The 22,559-nt window shown below is 42.6% G+C and overlaps 3 protein-coding genes and 1 long non-coding RNA gene across 4 annotated transcripts in view; 2 read left to right on the forward strand and 2 right to left on the reverse strand.

Annotated features, from left to right (window-relative positions):
- Positions 1–4,177: 4,177 nt before the first annotated feature.
- LOC119230033 (uncharacterized) lies at positions 4,178–6,068 on the reverse strand. The gene is made up of 3 exons (XR_005121671.2): positions 5,931–6,068; positions 4,630–4,695; positions 4,178–4,354 (listed from the first exon to the last, which is right to left on the reverse strand). It is a non-coding gene; the product is annotated as an uncharacterized LOC119230033 (long non-coding RNA).
- A 283-nt stretch (positions 6,069–6,351) lies between these two features.
- LOC134132303 (osteocalcin 2-like) lies at positions 6,352–10,169 on the forward strand. The gene is made up of 3 exons (XM_062564168.1): positions 6,352–6,830; positions 7,953–9,259; positions 9,609–10,169. Exon 2 carries the CDS (start codon positions 7,953–7,955, stop codon positions 8,982–8,984), a length of 1,032 nt encoding a protein of 343 aa, XP_062420152.1. The 5' UTR covers positions 6,352–6,830; the 3' UTR covers positions 8,985–9,259; positions 9,609–10,169.
- A 3,340-nt stretch (positions 10,170–13,509) lies between these two features.
- On the forward strand, positions 13,510–15,407 carry svbp (small vasohibin binding protein). Its single transcript, XM_037491180.2, has 3 exons — positions 13,510–13,651; positions 14,178–14,304; positions 14,398–15,407. The coding sequence occupies exons 2-3, from the start codon at positions 14,191–14,193 to the stop codon at positions 14,482–14,484; spliced, it is 201 nt and encodes a 66-aa protein (XP_037347077.1). The 5' UTR covers positions 13,510–13,651; positions 14,178–14,190; the 3' UTR covers positions 14,485–15,407.
- Positions 15,408–15,830: 423 nt separating this feature from the next.
- Positions 15,831–22,559, reverse strand: part of LOC119230151 (integrin alpha-5-like) — a 30,450-nt gene continuing 23,721 nt past the window's right edge. Inside the window, exons 20-30 of the mRNA XM_037491178.2 lie at positions 21,509–21,659; positions 21,163–21,255; positions 20,805–20,884; positions 20,395–20,475; positions 20,161–20,266; positions 19,868–20,026; positions 19,672–19,767; positions 17,820–17,933; positions 17,067–17,168; positions 16,864–16,986; positions 15,831–16,421 (exon numbers count right to left, since the gene is read on the reverse strand). Coding sequence (XP_037347075.2) covers positions 16,338–16,421; positions 16,864–16,986; positions 17,067–17,168; positions 17,820–17,933; positions 19,672–19,767; positions 19,868–20,026; positions 20,161–20,266; positions 20,395–20,475; positions 20,805–20,884; positions 21,163–21,255; positions 21,509–21,659 — 1,189 coding nt within the window. The 3' untranslated portion in view covers positions 15,831–16,337. The remainder of the gene's footprint in view (positions 16,422–16,863; positions 16,987–17,066; positions 17,169–17,819; positions 17,934–19,671; positions 19,768–19,867; positions 20,027–20,160; positions 20,267–20,394; positions 20,476–20,804; positions 20,885–21,162; positions 21,256–21,508; positions 21,660–22,559) is intronic.

The raw sequence follows: 22,559 nt of genomic DNA on the forward strand, positions 1-22,559 counted from the left end.
TTCACCATTTGGGACATCTTTCCTTTGTTTGCTTTCATAGTCTATAACAAAATGTGGAGTCACTTATGGACTATAAGAATTTACTATTAAACCACAAGTTCTGATCCCAGTCACATTGCAGAATAAACAAGCATTTCATTACATCGGGGTCCTCAAAACTGTAGTTCTGTTTTCCACTTGATTGAGACATCTTGCATGGGGCTCAGCTCCTGTATGAAGGAGCAGTGCATTGTTCATGCAATTCAATTGTGTTACTAATCCCAGAAGGATATTACCTCATAACCCATCATTTAGTCTACAGGATATTCATCTTTCTTCATAAAAACAACATTTAAAGTGTTGCAACCCTTAAGGTGAAGGAACTTAAGTGAAAGATTTGAGTTTTACGTACAACCTAAGTGCTACAGTGTGTTAGTGTTTTAGTGGAGGTTTAGTCTGAAGAGGTGAGTCTTTAGTCTGAAGATGTAAAGGTCCTCTCTGTGGTCCTGATGTCATCAGAGAGCTCCTTCCATCATTCAGGAGCAGGACAGCAAAGAGTCGTGACGTAATGACGTAATTCATGCATAGGACCATCCATAAAATGCCTTGAATATTTTCTCTCAGGAATCATCACATCATTAACTTCCTCTTTTACACCATGAGCAAGGTGGGCACTTACCTGCTGCTCATTAAATGTGCAGCAGAGTTAAGACAACACAAACTCACAAAACATTTCCTGGCATCAAAGAAAGACTCAAACACGAGCCGAGAGGGGTGTGTGTGTGTGTGTGTGTGTTCGTCCTCACACACAGTGACCCCTGCCTGTCAGGTCATATCCTGTCCATATCTTTTACTCTATTTTCGTTTCTTTTTCTGTTGCTTGCTGCTCGCTGTTTGCTTTGGCTGCTGCAGGTCTATTGGGGTTCAGGCGTGAAGTGACAGAGTGTGTGAGCGTATTCGCAAAAGCCTTTTGTGAATCCATGTACAGTAAGCGCGTGCGTGCGTGTGTGTGTGTGTGTGCCTCCACTTATTTTAGAACCTGTCACCGGAGTTGTTTATTTTTAGTTCTGAAAGACTGTGTGTGTGTGTGTGTGTGTGTGTGTGTGTGTGTGTGTGTGTGTGTGTGTGTTTGTATGCATATGCACATGTCTATGGGGATTTGTACACATCGTGCCCATGTGTGTGTGTGTGCGTGTGTGTTCCTTGGCAGTGGGCTGGCGAGTGAGGGTTAGGAGGCTGTGGTCAGTTTGTGTGTTCAGGGCCGCTGGTGTGAAAGAGCAGTCAGAGCTGCGCTTCCCCCCGGAGAGAGTTTAATTTAGAGGAACAAGGCCCCTAACACACTCTCGGCCCCCCCTCCCCCGGCCCTCTCTGCCACTCTATAAAAAAGCCGTGCCTCCATCTACTCTCCCCTCACTTCTTCACCTTTGGCTCTCTGACGCTCCTCTGTCTGCCACTACTTCCCCTCTGAAACAAGCCAGTTGCTTTCTGACGCTCTTTAGAGGGAAATTGGGGTTTCTAGCTAAAAGTGTATTGTCCTCATATGTCTGACATGTATACATTTAAAGTCAGAAACGCTCTATTTAAGCACCTGTCTCTTTGAGAAGTCTGCTCTGATTGCTTCATGATAAAAGTATGTAAAATAAGATGCATTGTTAATCCCGAAATAAAATATTTTGCCCAAAGAAAAAATAGGATAAACATAACATTTTTTAGAAAAACAATTATTCAATGAAAAACAAGTAACTTTTGCAAAATATAATAAAAATAAGGGTAAGATGAGGAAAACCATTTAATAAATTACAGTAACAACAAAGTTTAAATACAATAGTGAAAATATAAAGTGCATTAGAAGTAATACTAACACTATTTCCTGAAAGACACAGAACATAATCAAAGTAAATTAAAAAATAATTGTTGTGCAATATATGAAGTATATTGTCATGAGCCTGCAGGCTACAGGAAGGGGAGCTAAATCTGAAACTAGTTTTGGGGTTCTGTGTGTCTTTCATCATAGAAGTAGGTAGTAATCAACTTTAAATTTAACTTAACTGAACATTTATCACACTTTCAAACTTCCATGCTCATTGACCGTCGACCTGAAGTGGGCTTCAGGTGTTCCTGTTCAATGAGGAATTATTGGCACATTATAATGATAATAATCCAACCAAAGTGTTTACGAAGTGATTGTCACATCTGTTTGTCTTCTTCTGTCGGTAGCCATGTTGCATAGTTCTTCTGGTCTCAGCATTTATTCTAGTGGTGAAAGATTTTAGCACAATTCAAATTAAGGTCAAACAAATAAAAAGAGTAGTTATGCATTGGAACCTTGCTAGGACGAATGCCTGTTTTCATGTACAGTACCTACGTTTTGATATATGTCACGAAATACTAGAAACATGGATAAAGTCCTCTGCAGGATACTAACGGCGTCTCAGCGGGTTCCCTGCGGCGCCACGTAGTCCCGCTCTGCCGGTGCCGCCTTCTTCCTGTGATTTTATGCTGAGTTTGGTTCAGTCATCACTGGGTGGCTGTTTGGGCTTTGACATTTTCCCACAAACAGCTTGTCAATCAAACGGCGTGGTCAGCGCTCTGACGTCTTTCACTTTGCATTTTCTCTGGGTGGAGGTGCTTTTCTGACAGCCATGATGACATCCTAACTGCCCACTTTGTCGACTCGGTTTTTTTTTTGGGAGGGGGGCGCTGGGGCGGCCATAATAACTTTGTACGCAGGGTCAATTACATGCTGAAGATTGTTTCCCCTCATTTGAACATTGGGGGTTTGTGGCAGCAAAATGAAGATTTAGATCAAGATAATGTCACTTCTACAGAGCAGCCAAGCAGACAAATCTACAATATATTCAAGTGTTTTTTTTTAACCAAAAAGCAGTTGAGGGTCTACATTAACCTTCAGCTGTATGCAAGTGTGTGTGTTTCCTCTCTGCTGCTGTGCATGTGGCGCAGCAGGCCTTTTGTCCGCAGCGTTCAGCCGGAGTTGTTTTTGGCAGGATATTATTTTGCGGGAGAGCACTCTCCTGTAGTTGGAGGATAAATCCAGGTAAACCGTTGGTATGCTGCACGATAAATCTCACATGGCGTAGCACTGCCACAGGGCACGCATGCACATTCAGACTCAAGTTCACAACTATTAGACTTTGAGAGTTGTCAGGTAACTTGCTCTGAGAGATACAATTTACCTCATTCAATGTAGTTCATAGTAGTGGTTCTGTCCCTTTGCAAATGACTATTTATGGTTTCTGAGGTGATAAATGGGTTCTGGACCACCCCTCAGCTGCAGTGAGACTCACCCCTCACTTAGCTAATTCATGCACTGAGGAGGTTGGGCTGTGCAGTGTGTGTGTGTGTGTGTGTGTTGTGTATCTGGTTCTAAATCAAAAGTGGAAATTGGGGAAAAACACTCTCGTGTCATACTCTTCTTTCCAAATGTTCCATCTCATGTTGAATGAGTCACGATACCCGAAATACTTGCAAACCCCTGCACAGTGATGAGTACAGCCGAATGTAAGACAAGAGCAGCATCTTGTGGTCAGACCTAGTGGGAGCGTAGGAGATGGTTTGAAACATTTCTGTCCCCTCTCTCATGTTGCTGCCTTGGTTGGGGGACCTTTCGGAGCCAACAGCCACTCTGGTTGTCATGGAGACAGATAGCACAGCATTTTTGGTTTTCAAACAGAATAATGTCAAATGTCAAACCGGCTGGATGCATTTGGCCTAAATGTCCATCTCAGGCAACGCATAACCGTATTTAGGTGGACAAATTGTGCTTTGGTTTGAACTAATAACGTCCAACGTCAGAGATTGTTGCCACATACTTAACATCGAGGTTGAGTGGCGCCCACAGCACTGAAGTGTAATAAAGCAGCGATATTTCCTCCCAAAGACAGTGTCTTAGTTACCAAACTCACAGAGTCCATTGAGCTCAATGCAAGTTTCATGTCATTTTCTTATAGATCGCTCCTTTCAGGTTAATAGAGCATGAACATCGTTATGGCAATTGCATTCAGTTTTTAACCACCAGTTGAGAAACACTGCCCTTGGCGATACTAAGATTTGCGCCCTCCCACCTACGGCCACTTTGAACCACTTCCATTCCATGTTATCATTCTGCTATACATTATAGGTACACTATGTTTGTATTATATTGTACATTTATATTTGATAAATGTACTACAAGCAAATATAATGGTCTCAGAATATTTTAATTTTTAGTAACTTTGGCCAGACAGGGTTGGCCAGTCAGCAGGATCAATCGGTTCTTCCCTGATGGACTCATGGACATCAGAACTTGTTGTGGGGGAGAAAGTGTCTGCAGGCTGTAGTGCAGAATCAGGGCGAGTTGTGTCTGTTGCTCCTTCACCTGAAGGCAAATACATACAATTGATGTTCATCTATTAATACAGATTATGGCAATAGGCAATACAATGACTGATTTTTTCTCTTGGTCATATGTTGAGATTTATTACTGATCTTGTGAGTCATACGACAGGCAGTAAATGCATCTAAAAAAAAATTCTTCTGTTAACAGGATCAGTAGTGTTTTAGAGTAAACAATTATTCAAACATTTGAATTAGGTGTAAATAAATTATTGTTTTGTAAGTGTAAAGTCAAATAAAGATTATTAAATAGATTACCTGCTGCATGCTCTGTTTCACCGGCTGCTGTGCTAGGTGTGGTCCCACATGTCTCTTCACCTGCAGCTGTATTTAAGCACAGAGAATAACCACATCAGTGAAGTTCTTTAAAATGATCAAACGATCAAGAATGGGGTTCAAAGTCGTTTACAATGAATGGAAGGGTGAGGTCATATTTTGAGTGAATTCAACTATTACAGATGATTATAGCTTTATTAATACTACCACCAATAACTATAATAAATAAAAACTTAAAAGGTTCAGAGAGAGGTGAACCTGGGGATCAGCTGAGCTTTGTTCAGGAGGTGAGTGTCTCTGCATTACCATAAATACAATCCAGACAACATATTGTGCGGAATGCATATATATACCAGATTGTACATTAAGAGAATACCATTTGTTAGTAATGATATTAATACATTTTATTGAAATAGCGCTTTACATGGTACTCAAAGACATTTTAAAGTAAAACCAGTACATATATAGCACAGATAAACAATAAAACCAACAAACAAACCAGGCATAATAAATGCAATTAAAAACAATAAAAAACAGTTACTATCGGGTAAAAAAAACTAATCTGAAGAGAATGCCTCGACATTAATGATTTGAGGCCTTTGTCATTTGGACAAGTAACGTTACAGTACGGTACAGCTTAATCATTTTCATTTATTTAGGCACGTTTCCCTTTGACAACGCAGATGAGTTGTAATATTGTGCAAATAATATAGGTAACAATTAAGGTGTTTGTAAAAATGTTTAACATTTAGACAATTTCTGATATTTAAGTACCTAAGTTAAATTAAGCCGTTTAAATTATGCGAATAATGGCTTGCTTGCTAGGAACGAAGCTGCTGACGCTGGCTAACGTTAGCTAACGTCACTTATGAAAAACGCTAGCTAACGTTAGCTAACGTCACTTATGAAAAACGCTAGCTACCGTTAGCTAACGTCACTTATGAAAAACGCTAGCTAACGTTAGCTAACATCACTTATGAAAAAAGCTAGCAAACGTTAGCTAACGTAACACACAAATGTATTCCGTTTCAAATCGGTCAAATAAAATCGGCATAATGGAGGTAAAGAGTGTCCCGGACAAGTCAATGTGGAACCGTGAAGAGGTGTATTTTGATTAGTGATTAGAATGGGTCATCGCTATGCTAGCTGGAAGGCTCCTTAAGTCTTAAAGCACGTTGGCTAACAAGGGCAACACTAGCTGTGTAAACGACCACAGTGTTAATCTAAAGCATCCAATGTGTGCCATGAAATGACTTGTCTGAGGTGGAAATACGTAACGTTACCTCTTTACAGGCTTTCTTCTCCTCCTGCTGCTGCTTTTCTTCGTTCCTTTGCACCAGAGTTTGCACTGATGTTACGTTAGCTTGATCCGAGTGTGACCATTGCCTTGCAACGCACGCAACCATAAGCTCCGCTGCGCGTGACCGTCGCGCCCCCACCAAACACATACAACATACCGTACATATGGCGGGGGCGCCATGTTTATTTGTTTTAATCATGGTTTTATTTCACCTGGGTTTTATTTCGTTAATCAAAGTTGTTGGAAGAAAGATGCGTTATGCTAGAAGGCGCTACCCACAAACTTGGCGCCCTAGGCGGTCGCCTTGGTCGCCTATAGGAAGAGCCGGCCCTGCATGTACATATATTGAACATTTTCCCACTTGGTCCTTAATGCAATTTATTTAATGATATTTATGGTCTGCTGCAGTGTGATAACTATTTAAGCTGTGTTCACAACATAGCATGATAAACAACTAAAATGTTGGCCAGAACGAAAAGAACGTGGATAATACCGGAATAAATAAAAATCGATATATATTTAATAAAAACGAGAGCACGTACAAATACGCACGCACGCGCGCCCTAAATTGCCATGGCAACCGAACGATGACCCGACCGAGGGTATTTAAGGTCAGCGGACTTTCTGAACGTTCCTTTTGCACTTTGACTTGAACACGAACTTTAAACCTCCTGTGAAAGCAAACTGCTGAGAACTGAATCTTTGAGTTTTTGACTGCTGGACGGAATCTACTGGATACGAATATTGTTGGAGAAGTGAACGACTACATAACATCTTTTGTGGAGCACAGACGAGGCTGAAACAGGCCCTCAGGAGCGGCGGAGCATCGAGGACGACCACCTGCTGAAGGAAGTTGGCTGTGATTGGAACCTTCGGTGTTCAAGTAAGACAACGTTTTGATCCTCGTACATCCTTAGAAGGGTCCCCAGGTTATACATGACTAAGACACATTGAGTTTAAAGGTGAAAGAAATAAGATTTGATAGACAAAGACACTCAGTCGAGGATTTCTCCGTGTAAAATGATTATTGGAGGGGCGGGATGTGTTACATCTCGCGGGACATCTCTGGGGTGTGTCAACAATTAGTGTAGATGTTTTAAAACACTGTTATTTTGGTTTCAGGGTAACAAATCGTCGAAGATTTACATTGGAATTTGTGAAAAAAGATGGCGCTGAGAACGCCATGGAACGTTGAAATAAATGTTTTTATTTGGAAACCACCGGGTCCATAGAGACGGTTGAGGTGTGACGTCACAAGGTGAAGGTGTAGTCACGGTGGTTGAAACTTACTTATGAATGTATTATTACATGCTCCATACACTATTTATCTTGATATTTAACATCGAAATGCACTCTGCTCGTGGTTGATGCATTTCAAGAGTGACAAGAGCGATTTGTTAAGTAACCGTATAGGACTGCATGTGCGCGTGCTGCACCTCCCCCTCGCGCTGCGATGTACAACTCATAGAATAAAGAAGTGATCAATTGAAGAAGGACTGGTATCAGGAAAACGCCCGATACCAGTTCTACATTTTACACTATATTTCACACTAGTCTGAATGTTGATGTACTCTGTGTGGACTGTAATAGAGCTTCCTGACTGATTCTTAATGTACACACATGTAAATACATGCACATATTCATATTTAGAATAAACAACTGATAGACTCTATCATCTTTCATATTTACACCGCCAAATCTTTAATTTTCTCATGAATTGAAAAGAAAATGGTGTTGCAATATCAGACCAGGTCAGGGGTCAATTTAATAATATGACTGTCTGTTTGATTCGGTTTGATACCAGCAGCATGTGTAAGCCCTCCTTCAGTTTTCAACACTGAACCAAATGCAAACAGTTTTATTATCCTGCGTTTTCTTTTGTTAGTGTATTATTTATTGCATGACATCTACTTTGAATCCACTTTTAATGCAATATGTGATGTGAGAAATGACCACGATGTGCATCGGTGATCTGAGGGTTGTGTTGTTGTTTATTTACCCTCAGATGGCCCGACGGTGCAGCTACACCAGCGTCCAGATCCCGGACCCTAACCGGCCCGGGATCCTGCGGACCATCCTCAGGATCAGAGGACCGGCCTCCCTGATCGGCACCTTACCTGGGCCGTCTCCTCCCTCCTCTGCTACCTTCTCCTTTCCCTCTTCTTCTAGCTCCTCCTCTAATTCTTCTGGCTCCTCTTCTAGTTCTTCTAGCTCCTCCTCTAATTCTTCTGGCTCCTCTTCTAGTTCTTCTAGCTCCTCCTCTAATTCTTCTGGCTCCTCTTCTAGTTCTTCTGGCTCCTCTTCTAGTTCTTCTAGCTCCTCCTCTAATTCTTCTGGCTCCTCTTCTAGTTCTTCTAGCTCCTCCTCTAATTCTTCTGGCTCCTCTTCTAGTTCTTCTAGCTCCTCCTCTAATTCCTCTGGCTCCTCTTCTAGTTCTTCTAGCTCCTCTTCTAGTTCTTCTTCTCGCTCCTCCTCTAGTTCTTCTTCTCGCTCCTCCTCTAGTTCTTCTTCTCGCTCCTCCTCTAAATCTTTCCGTAGCATCCCCTCAATTTCCACCCATGGACAAGGTAAGTCTTTAAAGGTAAGTCCCCATGAACCATTATCTAAAAGGAGCTGTGCTAGAGTGGAGTGCGTATACCAGTTAAACAGCCGGTGGTTTAAAAGAGCCACTGGTACTCCAGACATTAAACCTTTGCCTAAGCCTCCTCAGGGACCCGGGGAACCATCGCAGGTAAGTCCCCCTAAGCCTCCTCAGGGACCCGGGGAACCATCGCAGGTAAGTGCCCCTAAGCCTCCTCAGGGACCCGGGGAAGCATCGCAGGTAAGTCCTGGTGAGTATCGGCCGTTATGGGTCCAGCCTGAGCCAGATTGGGTGGTAGATATGAGGGTTTATCTAGAGTGGAGAGACCAGTTTGACAGCTGGTGGTGCAATAGACGCACTGAGGCTCCAGGTAATATTAGGAACCATAATCCAAATAAGAATGTTTATTCGTTTGAAAAGAATTTATCTGAGTTTGAAATTACTTACATGGAGTAAAATGATTTACATGTTTACATTCATTTTTAAGTTTCATCATGCTGTATTTTTTGTATTAAGTTGTATTTATTTGTATGTTTTTATTTGATAGTATTTCAGTAATAATACACTTTCAATCCAGAAACCTGCTCAACCTCCAGCTTGGTCCAGATCCAGGCCTGACACCTCCATCCTTCAGTCTTCAATCAGTCTGCAGTCTTCCTGAAGCGCCATCTCTGGTCCGTGCCGTTGACCTGAAACTCACCTCCACTTGGCTTAACATCTACAATCTTCCGGTATGCTGCAGGTGCCTCCTCCATCTGTATTTTACTGGCAGACGGCTTCAGTCTTAAAGTCCACCTCTAGGTTCTGGCAGTGAACTGCAGGAGCCTCCTCTGCCTGCATTTCACTGGCAGACACCTATAGGCCAAACCTCTACACACAGTCTCTGGCAGTAGACTGCAGGTGCCCCCTCCACCTCGAGTGTGTGGTGGGCAGCTGCATTTCAGACCTCTACATACAGCCTCTTTTAGCAACTAAAATCCTCCATCCGTCAGCCCTCCAAAGCCACCTCCATCCCTGGCCTGCACCTATCATCCTGGAAGTCAGCTTCTGAAACCTTCTCAACCCTTCTTCTTGTTCCAGCTCCTGGCCTGAGCCTTCACCCGACACCTCCATCCTTCAGTCTTCAAGCAGTCTGCAGTCTCCTGGACCGCCATCTCTGGTCCGTGCCGTTGACCTGAAAGCCACCGCCAAGAGATGGTCCCTTCTACGACCGTCGGTCAACCTGCTGGACTTCGCCTCACCACACTTCGGGCCCCCTGACACGCCCGTATCTCTCGTGGGTCAAGGATTCTGTGAAGGGCCCACTCCTGGAACCAGAAAGTCGTGGACTACTGGTGTTTTTCCGTTTTGTGGTTTTTGTCATCTGACTCAACAAAATAAACCTTTTTGTTTTACCCCAACTGATCTGGTCTGCGTCTGGGTCCTGTCCGAGGTAACCGTGACAGTTATGTTCCAGGAAGCTGTGGTGAAGGAGCTCAGATGAGGTTTTTATTAAGTAGAGCCTTAATGTCTGCACTGGTGCCTTTGGACCAGATAATATGTCCACCCAGTCACACAGGTTGTTGATGGTCAAGAAGCTACAGCTGTGTATTACTGTTCTACCTCTTCCTCGAAAGGCCTATACAGATTAACTCTGGGTTTGTTGTCATACAGTCATCGAATGTCTATAAAATGCTAAATACATGTTAATGATTATACATATAAGTATATTCAAAAGTCGGAATTTATTCTTTCTACTGACGGATGTATAGCTAGAATTATCTTGGATTGGGAATAATTTCTTATTTTCTTAGATTCTTTCAATAAAACTGTTGGTAAACAAAACCACATCTCCCTTCTATGGATAAAATCTGTGTGCCTTAAAAATACTCAAAACAGCAACTCGAGTCTCTATTTCCAAGATGGAATTGGGTCGATGTTTATTAAGTTCTTGTACACCTTCATATGGTATATGTGGATGACAAATATTCCATTCATCAAAGATACAAAGAGTAGTAGCTGCTTACTGTTTCTTTTTAGTCCAGTGAAAGCAACACCCTGCATGATCACTCAAAAGAGGGTGGACACTGGATGACCAGACAGGGAGGACAGTGTCCAACATGACTCAAAGCTTCAGGAAAACCTGCATTTCTATTATGTGACACAGCGTTTTGTAACTGGGTGAAGAATGATATGTGGTTAACCCCTGGGTAGGACAGGACACAGTGAGTCTCAGGTCCATATGAAGCTGCATTAGGGGAGGACTTGGACCTGATGGAACGCAGACATGACATGGTATGGATATGGTTCAATGTGGGCCCAGGTGGTAGGTGGGGGGGTGCAAATTTTAGTATCGCCTAGGGCAGCCAATGGGCTAGAGCCGACCCTGGGTGCAGTTAGCGGGGACCGTCAGACCCCTGCAGCACCGGGCGGTCAGCCTCATCGCACGCTGCAGTGAGCAGCCTGTTCAGCAGAGTGCGCTGAGGAGTGAACAAATGTAAACGTGATGAGGGCAATTTTGATGGGGACAAATGGGACCACGAAGCTCTCACCATCCCACAGATGCTCTGTATGGCACTGCGCGTTTTATATGACACACTTGTAAGTAAATGCACTATTAGACTCAGCTTATAGAGATTTGTGCATATTGTAAAACATATTCTTGCATTGTGATTAAGGCTTTAAATCCGTCTTTAGTGTAAATTTCCAGAGGAACATTAATTCCCTCTGCTCACTTTTAAGGCAAAGTATCATACATTTTATAGTGCTTTACATGTTGCAGACACTTTGCAGTAAAACCAGGGCATTTAGCACATGAACACAGATACAGCAATAAAGCCAACACATAAAACAATCATATTAAAAGCAATTAAAACGGAGTGTACAACTTTCCTAGTAAGTAGATATTTTTAAATCCTTCCGCATTCAGTTGGTCCGCGATTGTCTGCCGTATTCCTTCTTTTGTGTATTATATGCTTCACCTCCTCATATATTGGATCAGGATCATTGTAAACATCAAGAAACCTACTTTCTTGGGGCCCAAATTGAATGTAGGGGAAACACTTTGTATACCTTTTGGAATTCTCATTGTTAGTTTAAATATATTCAGACAGAGACAAGCGCGGCCGTCCTTCAATCAGAGGGTTGGCGGTTTGATCCCAGGCCCGGCTCACCCGCATGGTGATGTGTCCTTGGGCAAGACACTTGACCCCAGCATTGCTCCTCTAGCGGTGACTACAGTGTTTGAATGTTAGTTACTGATGGGCAGGTGCCACTGTGTAAGGTAGGTCCTGTCATCAGTGTATGAATGGGTGAATGATGTCATAGTGTTAAAGCGCTTTGAGTGGTCAGAAGACTAGAAAAGCGCTGTACACATCCATTTTACCAAGTCCATTTAGTTTGAATGACAAACATTCTCTCCCCCCCTCACCCAATTCCATTATTTCAAAATAAAAGCCTCAATGATTATCTGTACCTCAACCACAGGTACACCACTACTGCTCTTTCAAATACTAGTACAACTAGTACTTACTTCTTCTACTACTAGTACCACTAGTACCACAATTACAACTATAACTAGTAATAAACCTTATATTACTACAAAAATACATGTTTTCAGCTTTTCCTATTTCTATTCTTTCAACAATTAAATTAATTTAAGCTTTTATTATATCTGTATTTTTTCAAATTCATATAAGCTTCTCCTATTTCGTTTTTTTGCAATTCTTTCAAGTCCATTTCAGTTTTTCTCATTACTGTATTATCAGCTATTTTTAGATTCATTTAAAAATATTCAGCTTTTCCTATTTCTATTGTTTCATAAATGTTTACAAATAATTTAAGCTTTTTTCATTTTTGTATTTTAAGCAACTTTTTGAAATTAATTTCAGCTTTATGCATTCCAATGCATTTTCAGCAGGAAATGCATTTTCTAGGCCCAACTGTAATTTCTAAACATTCATTTGAAAGACTGCATAAAAATGTTCACATGACATGAAATTCAAAACCCAATCAATAAAAAACAAATCAAACAATACGTTTTTGTGCTTTGATACAGGTGCGTATGCTGTGCAGGAAACCTTACAACCCCATCCACACCAGACTTCCCCGTGCAGGTACTTTTGACTTGTCATTGAAGTAAGAGAAGTACAGGACTGAGTAGTAAAAATGACTCCATGATAGCGAGGCAATACCAAGATCCGGAACTGAAGAAGCTAAATAGAATTAAGCCATTGTTACAATACAAGTCATTTTGCTGAAGATTTTTTTTCCAAAGCGACTTACATGGCATTTGTAACCCATGGATTTTACTTTTGTGCCCAGGGAGCAATTAAGAGTTGGGTGTCTTGGTCAGGGACGCTTTGACTTGGTGCTTAGGGCAGCCAGGGTTCAAACTACCAACCTTGCGTTCCCAGGACACCCTCTCTAGTCCATGCACCACCATCACCTTGTTTGTTTCATCATTGATACTTGTGCTTGTCTTACTGTAACATGCCAAAAAAGGCCCTCAATGGAAAAGGCCAATTAAAAAAACCTCAGCATAAACATTGAGAGATCTAATTCTAATAATGTGCCGACTGTCAGGAACAATTTAACATTTACAATCTTTGTGGTGACGGAAAACATGGACGGACGAGCCGGAAAAAAAGACGAAACTCCGCTACATTAACCAAAAGTCCATTCAAAATAAAATAAAAAAAATAAAAAACCACCACAAACGGGTCCCGCGACCCACCAGTTGAGAAACACTGTGCTAGAGCATACATGTATTTATCAATATAAGAAATTGATAATGTATTGATGTATGTATGTTTTTCAATGAATGTTGTTCAAATTTAAAGTTGAGATGCGATCATTTAAGATCATTTATGTCAAACAACCTGTTTGTTATACATGTATTGTTATTTATTTGGTATTATCTTGTTAACACGTCATCTTTAAGACGACAGCGCGGGATGACGTCACCCAGAAACCGTGTCCGTCCGGAACCTTTGAATTAGCGCTTGACTGTAACAGCCGGATTTGTTTACTGGTGACACCTCGCGAACAGCTGTTGGCTGAGGACGCTCTACAGGCTCCTTTGTCGCCAACTCAACGTGTATTAAATCCCATCTCCGGTTCCCAGGGTTTTCGGGTTTTACCGGGTAGGTGCACCGTTAGCTGTTAACGTTGGTTGGAATGTCTCTCTGAAGAAGGATCCCAAAGCTAACGTGCTAACATTAGCGTTAGCTAGCCCAACTGATAGCTAACGTTGTGTTATTAGCCAAACTTCATTTAGCCGAGACCTGATTGTGGGTTAAAATGTTCTGTGAGCAGATGTTTCCACATTGTTAGACAATTACTTACCGTTACCATACTATTCAAGTTAATACATTAAAATAATTGCTTTTGTTGTTCAGAGGTTAACATTTAATTTAACATTCATTTATTGTATTATTTACACAGGATCTTCTTCGTTAACAGTGTTCCGGTACATTTTGTAGAAATACAAATAACAATAATAATGAAACACCAAAGTAAGGTTTACATTTTGTCCTAAGGTTTCATTTTTTTCATGATCGTGAAAAACAAATGCAACATTTATGATTCTAAGAATAAATATTTTGATTGCTTCGTGTAGTTTCTTCTTAATGTTAACAGGAAGTGTAAGACCTTTACTCGTATTTTAAGCCCCCAGGTTGACATGGAGCCCGCCTGCCGTAAAGACAAGCCCAAGCTGAACTCCACCCCGACCAGAGGAGACCGAGCCAGACACAAGTCTGCACAGCAAGAGCACAAACAGCGACAGAGAGCAGAGGTGCCCCAGCCAACACCTGGAAACACCTGTATATGCAACATCACTTCTCACTACCCTTGATCAACTGTGTTTAACCCCCCCTTTGATTTCCAGATTTATGCCTTGAACAAGGTGATGACAGAGTTGGAACAGCAGCAGTTTGAGGCCTTTTGTAAACAGATGCAGGCACAAGGAGAATGATGAGACCTGCCCTCCTGCTGCATCTGGACCAGGACCCTGCAAAAGCAGCATGGACGCACACAATTACCTTCACACAGTCTGACTGGTGTGGTTTCTACAGACGTTTAATAAGACAATCAGTGTTCTTGGCGGTTAGCGAGCAGCCCGGAACAAACTGAGCTGGACCCGGAACTCCAGAGATCAATAATCCTGACACGGACAACTGAAGATAAAAAGTATTGTTACAAAGACATGGGTGTTAGCTCATGTAATCGGGTTGTTTGAGGACATCAAAAAGGACTTAAATGGACGGTAAATGCAGTACATCTCAAATCTATTTGGATCTTAGCTCATCGCATTCAGTGCCTGTATTTCAACCAATTCACCAAAGGTCCAAATTCAAACACAGGAACCACAATGTGTGTAAAAATGTTACTATAAAACTCAAACTACAGAAATAAGACGATGTAATCTGTAGGATATATGTTCCATCCATGACACCATTTAAGCAGAGATTACACATCATGGGGAGTAAACATTTAACGTTTTCACAGTGTTTACTATTATATTTGTTTTACATTTGAATGTGATGTCAAAGAAATTAGAGAACAGCGAAAAAAGTGGTTACTGTGTAACAAAGTAATATCTAAACAGGATGTATAGTCTGGCATACATGGATGCATGGCTCTTTGCTATGAATAAAACGTGTCTGGCTCTTTGAGAGGGAGTAATTTCTATTCTTTTGGATGGAAGAAACACATAAAAAGGTTAGAGGTGAACACTTGTTTCAGGGCTGTTGTATTACATCACACTGCATTAGCTTTATAAAGGTTGCATAGTAAGTAAAGAGGAGGTTGGATACAGTAACCATAATTACTCAGTTAATATTTAAATTGATTCCAATAATCAGTGTAATAGCCCTCATGATGTACCTGAACCTCCCTACATCAATAGTGATTAACCTCATAGTATTTTGTGTATATAATAGAGTGATTAGGGAGGCTACATACCGTAAGAGGGGGGACATTATTAGTGCTTAACATAGTATTTAATATCTATGATTCAGTGACCCATGAGACTACAGTTAGAAAAGTCAACTCTTACACTGTCAAACAATAATAGTCAATAATTAACACATCTCACCTGCAAAGGGAGGATATCTAGAGGAGAAGATTCATTTTAATTCATTTTGTTTTTGGATTACCAGCTATGGAGACACAGAAAAAAACAATATCTGTAAGATTTTAAACATGTGTGATGTTATTTCCAGACTAAAATGACAATGATACTGCAGTTTTCTGTACAAGGTATCAAACATCAGTTTTCTCCAAAAGTTTCTATAAGCAGCACATTGATCGCAGCATTGATGGGTATACAAAAAGATGATTTTATTCTGAGCAACAACAACAATGGGTCACAACACGATGAACACATTACATACAACACACACAAATACCTCCCAATGTGGGAGAGGAATAGTTCAAGTTGAGCGTTGTCAGGATCGTCCTGCAGACACTCCAACATTCAGCAACCGACAGGAAAACGCTGTGCCATAAATAAAGAGTGGTGTACAAATCACACAAAGGTGTGTAAGACTGAGCGCACCTTTTAGGAAAGGAGAAATCCTGTAGCGTTGGAGGTGCATTTCATACTCTGTGCTGATTTGGGCTTTGAAGTTGTAACATTGAACACAACGTGAGGAGTTCATTCCAAACGAAGCACAGTTTGTTTCCTGCTTCGGCACTTTAGTGCAGGTCCAGTGATGCAGAGCCAGCAGCTGTCCCCTCATAAGCGGGTCGCCTGGTTCGTTTGGGAAAAAGGGCGATGATTCCAGTTCTTAGGAGCAGCTGTTGGTGGGGGGGTCCGGCTTGGATCTAGGCCTCAGAGGACGCCTGGGGTTTGAGCTGGGCCTTCTCCATGGTGGTGCCGTACGGATCTGACCTTTTAAAGAAGCCCATCTGGAGGGAAGCATGGAGACCAGAGGAGAGGATCAGATACAACTCAATCAGACCCCATGTGGAGAAGTGACTATGCCTTTTTTACACTCTGTTCACTTTACTCTATGGAAATAGTGGAATTCATAGAAAAAGCATTTGATTGGTAATGATTTTCAATTCCTATTTCTTCTGAACTAAACGTGGTTGATCAACAGTTGATAAATATGCAAAGGCCCCATGGATTTATTTAAAGTCATTGTATTTGTCTCTTTGTGGATAGTATTTGTCTCTTTGTGGAAGGTTATTGTCTCTTTGTTAAAGGTAACACGTCACTTTGATTTTGTTTTTCTAAATCCCAAACCTATTCGATGAGGGGGGAAACACTGGTGTGATGGTGTGATTGTATTAAACTCTTAAACTTTGAGGTGGTTGTACATGTTAGATGTTTCCATCACAGTGTTACCTTGTAGAGCAGATATATGAGCAGGGCGAGTAATAACAACCCAGATAGAACAGCCAGGATGATGATCCACACTGGGACGGGGAACACACTGTCCGGCTTGTTCCACACCACAGCCGTCACCACCTGAGGGACAGGAAGCGACCAGATGATCACGTTTCCACCACCTTTCTACCAACCCTAAAGAAAACACCTGAGGAGGTTACCTTTTTGGATCCTGATGGCTTGAACTTAGGAGGAATAGAATAAGGCATCCTCTCCACCTTGTAGTGGACAGAGCACTCCAGGACATACTGCTTGTAGGCCCTCTGGGGACGAGCAGACACACAGACATCGTTATAAGAGCTGCACTAATGGGCTACAAGGCTGCTGGTATCTGAAAGGGACAGTTCACTCCAAAATAAGTGCATACATCTCCTACACTGCAGTGCTATTGATCAACGTGGATTGCTTTGGTGTGAGTTACTTTCTTTTGGAGATCTCTTCCATAGAGGTATCTGCCTTCTCTACAATCTAATGGCACCAGGGTCAAAAGCACTAAGAAGAAAGTTCCTACATCAAAGTACCCACAAGGTGGTCTGGGAATAGATCCTCATCAGTAAACATTGCTACAGGTAAGAAGAACAATACAGTGTGTTGTTTTGGTTTTGAGGTCAGCTGTCCCTTTAAGAGTCAAACACAAATAATCTCTCAGTTCTAGACATCAAGCAGCAGCATCTTCATCATCAGCATCTTCATCATCTCTCAGGCCCCATCTGGTTAACCACATATTATGTGCTGTTTGCTGCTACTAGAACTGCTCTAAAATAGGCTGCTTGTGAATGAAAAAGTGTATAGAACATAGAGTACTGCATAAGGACACACCTCTGTAGTTGCAGTGTGATGATCTGGCCTACAGAGGGCAGAATAAGACCGTTTCCCTCCTGACTAGAGTACCCTGTGCTAGCAGCGCGCCTCACCTCGATGAAGGTCTCGGCCCACAGCCTGGAGCGCAGGGTGAGGATGACGTTAGCCCCTCTCTCCAGCAGCCCGACGTCACACTGCAGCTGCCAGCACTCCACGGCCGAGCACGTCTGTGTCGGGACGGAGGCAGCGTCAAGCACGCATCTACTGCAGCACACACAGCTATTCATGCTCACAAGGGGTTTGGTTGGGCTGGACCATCCGCCACGGGGATATATGCATTTGAAGTAGATGTAAACTGTGCATTTGATTGGCGTGTAGTGTTTGGATGGTGTCTACCATCCCACCCAGATTGCACGGCCGTGTGACAGAAGTATCTTCATCTAATTGCCCCTCTTTACCTCCTACTGGAGATGCGTTTCCCTCCAGCTCGTAATTAGCCATGGTTTTAAATCGCTGACAGAAGTTGGAGGGCCTCTGCAGTTTCTTCTCTTTGTGTTTGTCGTTGCAGAAGCTTTGAGGCTGAAACGTATGTCTGGCTATTTCTAGGCAGGTAAACATTTTAAAAAGTTATTTCAGTCGGGCGTGGATACCAGGAAGCACCTTGTGCAATTTGATTTGAATACCATGAGAGATTAGCTGTCAAATATTACAGTAAGTGACGCAAGTCATATGAAAAGGAACCCAGTGAATCACAAACCCAATTAACTTCATCTCGCAGACAATTACAGCAAGCCGCAGATGTGGACCAGAGCTCATTACATCTATTCTCATTTCCTCTGTTGGGACAAATAATGTCATTATAATTCCAGTTCAGAGGCCGGTGGAACTGCTTTCTACAGACTGTTCTGGTCCAAATGAACTAAACGAATGCATAGAGACCCCACTTACATAACACCTCAGTAGAGAGCCACAAACAGATGAAAACACACTGAGATGTGGCACTGAACCACATCCAACACAAGAGACATCGAGGCAATTCAAAGAGCCTCTGCATTCCCATGATTCCCTCCACATGCAGAGTCCAAACCCCTCCTGGGTGTCTTCATTGGACACGTGGAGTCAACTCGTCAACTGACTGGATGGTTTGACACTTCACAGGTCTGACCTCCAGCTAAAAAACTCCTCAATGTTGCAGATTCTGAAGTATCGCACTAAAAACACCAATGGCAAGATATGATAAACCTTTGGCTCTAATGCCCGCTCAAGGCAGATTTTTCTCTTGTCTAAAAATATGAAAATGCAAAGCAGCTTGTTTAGTTATCCCTTTTCTTTTACTTTGGTTAAATTTGCTTGATAATTGACTGCTGTTCCCTTCACTAGGTTTACAGATTCTACCTCGCTCCCAGTGCTAAGCTCGGCTTAACAAAACCACAAATGTGATAAATGACGGGAATGTAATCACGGGTGGTTCGACTCAAGGTTTTTACCTTATTGAAAACCTCTGCAGACCACAAAATCTTTAAAGGAATACGACTACAGACTGCAAGTGGAAAGAGACATAAAAAGCCTTTTCAGGCTCCAGAGGGAGTCGTGTTGAGTCATGAATTGCCTCAAGTGACATCACTTGGGTCCGAGTGCATTGGGGCTGAATTTGGAGGTGTGGAGAAAGAAGTGAGGTTACCTGACCTCCTCATCTCCTCATTAGCCGCTTCGTTAGCTACTAGCATAACAAAACCATCGCTCCAAGTGAACTGTTTAATGTGGGGGCAACCCCCCCCCCCCCCCGCCCTCTATGGTTCTACATTAAAGAACCTTTACTGGTTCTAAAAGCAGTGAAGCATTCTTTTTATGTAGTCATTAGGATATACAATGTGTGTGGTAAATGAACCGTGTCCATGGATACACACAAACCACTAATACAATCTATTCCTGTTCATTGTTATGACTGGACTATTTTTGCCTCACCAGGTTCCCTTGTTCAGCCAGAAGATCCCTGTGCTCCTCCCTCCTCCGGATGCGGTGCTCAGTGCTGGACTTCAGCTGTGCTGCTGGAGGCTGGAGCTGCGGACATCAACCCATCGACACAGTCAATGCAATCCGACATATGGAATAATAGAAGAATGGGTCAAGGGGAATAGTGTGTGTGTGTGTGTGTGTCCACCTGGAGTTTCAGTGCATTAAAGGTGTGTTTAGAGGAGCAGCTAAGTGGCCCCTCGGTGACCACCTCCACCGGGTAGAGCAGCTCGTGGCCGGGGGCCCTTAGAGGACACCTCACCACTAGCGTGGACTGGCTGACCACACTGGGGCCGTTATTCACCAGCTGAAAGAGAGGGGTCGGGGTTGGGTGCTTTGTGTTTTATCGGTACGGACCTTTTGGTCCTGGAAAGGAGGAGTTTACTTTTCTATTTGAATGAAAACAGAGGCGTGAGAGCCGTGAGAAGCGCGTGGGTGTACCTCGTAGACCTGCTGGAGCTCGGGGCCGATGTCCCGCTCTCCCCTCAGACTCTGACTGGCACTCCAGTTGGGAGGGGGGAAGATGACTTTGTCTGGGTGAGAAACACTGAAACAGAAAGGCTCATGGGTTTCTTTTTTTTTTCGGCAGGTAACTTGGCAGGACCCACAACGATGAGAACGATTCAAAACTGTCTACGCAATGATGGAGTGGACCAGTTGGCCTTGGAGCCTCACCCTTGCAAAATCATGTCAGCCATGGCCGCCACCTCCAGCTCAAACTGCACCACCTCGCTCGCTGAGTTGTTCACATTTTTGCTACGACACAAATTCAAAAAGCAACATTTGTTAATTACATAGCAAAATTCTTCTTTTTTTGCTACGATATCAAGAACTATTAAAAAAATATTCAAATATGTATTCCTACAATATCAAAAATATGAATCTAATACTTAGAAATAAACACAACATAAAAAAAAAACTGATGGAAATAAAATATATAAAACACATAATAAATGTCCTGACAAATACTTTAACATCATTACGTTGATTACGATGATAACGCGGGTAAAACCAAAATCAAACATTTAAGTGCAAAACTTTGTCTCAGGACCTTAAAGGGCACAGGTGACTGACAGGTGACCTACCTTCGTATTTGGAGCTCAAACTGGACACTAGTGTGAGTGTCCTTCAGTCTGGGCACCGTGAACCGGAGGCCGGCCCATAACTAGCGACACACAGGACATGTACACAACTCATTTCAACAAACATGAGAAACGAACATTAAACCTAATCTTTAATTCAGTTTGGCTGTGGGCTTAGTTATTTTCTTCTTAGTCAATCGTTTTTCACACACTCTGGAGCCTTAAAGATGATGGTTTTAACAAACTGAAGTCTAGCTGTTTCTACTGTTGGTGATGAAATGTTAAATCTGTAGATACAGAAACAGTTTGGGTTTGTTTACGAATGACTTCATGCAGGAACAATTTGACTCGACTGAATTACACTGGTGCCGGACTTCATGGGGTTTCCCAGATCACACAGGAGGTAGCGGGTCTGGTTCTCTGCATCGTAACTGCATGTCAGCTGCGTCAAGCTCTGGAGAGGACACAAAGACATCCAACACTGTCAACGCTGATATCAAGATTACCGGAAATATACATGTGACCCGTTTTCATTACGCTGTTTTTTTTTAAAATTCTGCTGAGATGCGAGCGGGAATGGACACAATGAGGCATCGCAATGATGAGCAAACACGCTGCGCAGTATTAACAAAGCCATTGATGTGTCATTTGTGCTTACGATGGAGAATATGATGATACAGTATATATCATAATCAGTGACGCCTCACCACGTTGTTGCGTGCTATCCCGCTGTAGTCGGCCTCTGGGGGAAGCAGCACTTGGAGCTCGGCCTCGTACGCCCCTCCCTCTCCCTCGTTCCTGGCATTGAACGTCAGGCTCAGCGAGTTTTCATCCCCCAGGAAAACCTGTGCTTTGTCCCTGGTGGAGGACAACCACAAGCAAACTGCATCAACATCTGAAGTCAGAAATCATCTAATAAACAAATGGCAACAAACATGTTCTACATTTCTATTCAAATTAATTATTATATGGTGGAGAATTGACAACTGTCAAAATGAGGTGATAATTCAACATGCAGAGCAGAACACATTCACTCAATTGCTGTGTCCTGAAACCTCCAAACAAAAGAGGAAAAGGTACATTGTAAAAGCAGACACCATATTATGCTTTTCAGTTTTTCTCCTTAACTTCCTCCCTCATTTGATCACAAAAGAAAATGTTTTATAATAAAGTGAAAATGTAGGTTTGCCAACATGATGAAGATGTTGTTATTCTGAGCATGTTAGCATGCTGACATTATCATTTACCTAAAAGCAGCTCGTTTAGCCCACAGAGGCTGCGCTGCAGGGCCACAAACTCTATACCAGTATTTCCCAGAGCATCTATTACACAAAGGCCATTTTTATCCACTGCAATCCAAACGAGAGGCCACCTCCCCATGCAGAGTTTCGTTGGTGCTTCCTCTGCTGCTCATTTGCAGGCCGCCACCAGAATGCCAGAGGAGCAATTGTAAAACTTAATGAAAAGCAGCGACGTGAAGTCCGTGCAGACAATGCTCCTCTGTTTGCAACGCTCCCCGAAGGCCTGCTGGCGTATCTGACCCGGGGAAATGACCCAAATCCCATCACTGTGATTCCACTCAGGAAACCGCCCCCCCGCCTCACTGCGCCGTGTTCACAGCGACGCCGCTGTGTGCAAACACACTTTCAGTGAGAGCGATAAATCCTCTCGACACTCTCTCGACTCCCCCCCCCTCCCCCACAGCCGTGGGGGTAAAAGCACGTTTCTACTGAGTAGAGTCTGGTTGGGGGTCAGAAT

Source organism: Pungitius pungitius, chromosome 8 (genome assembly GCF_949316345.1).
Source record: "Pungitius pungitius chromosome 8, fPunPun2.1, whole genome shotgun sequence".
NCBI lineage: Eukaryota > Metazoa > Chordata > Actinopteri > Perciformes > Gasterosteidae > Pungitius > Pungitius pungitius.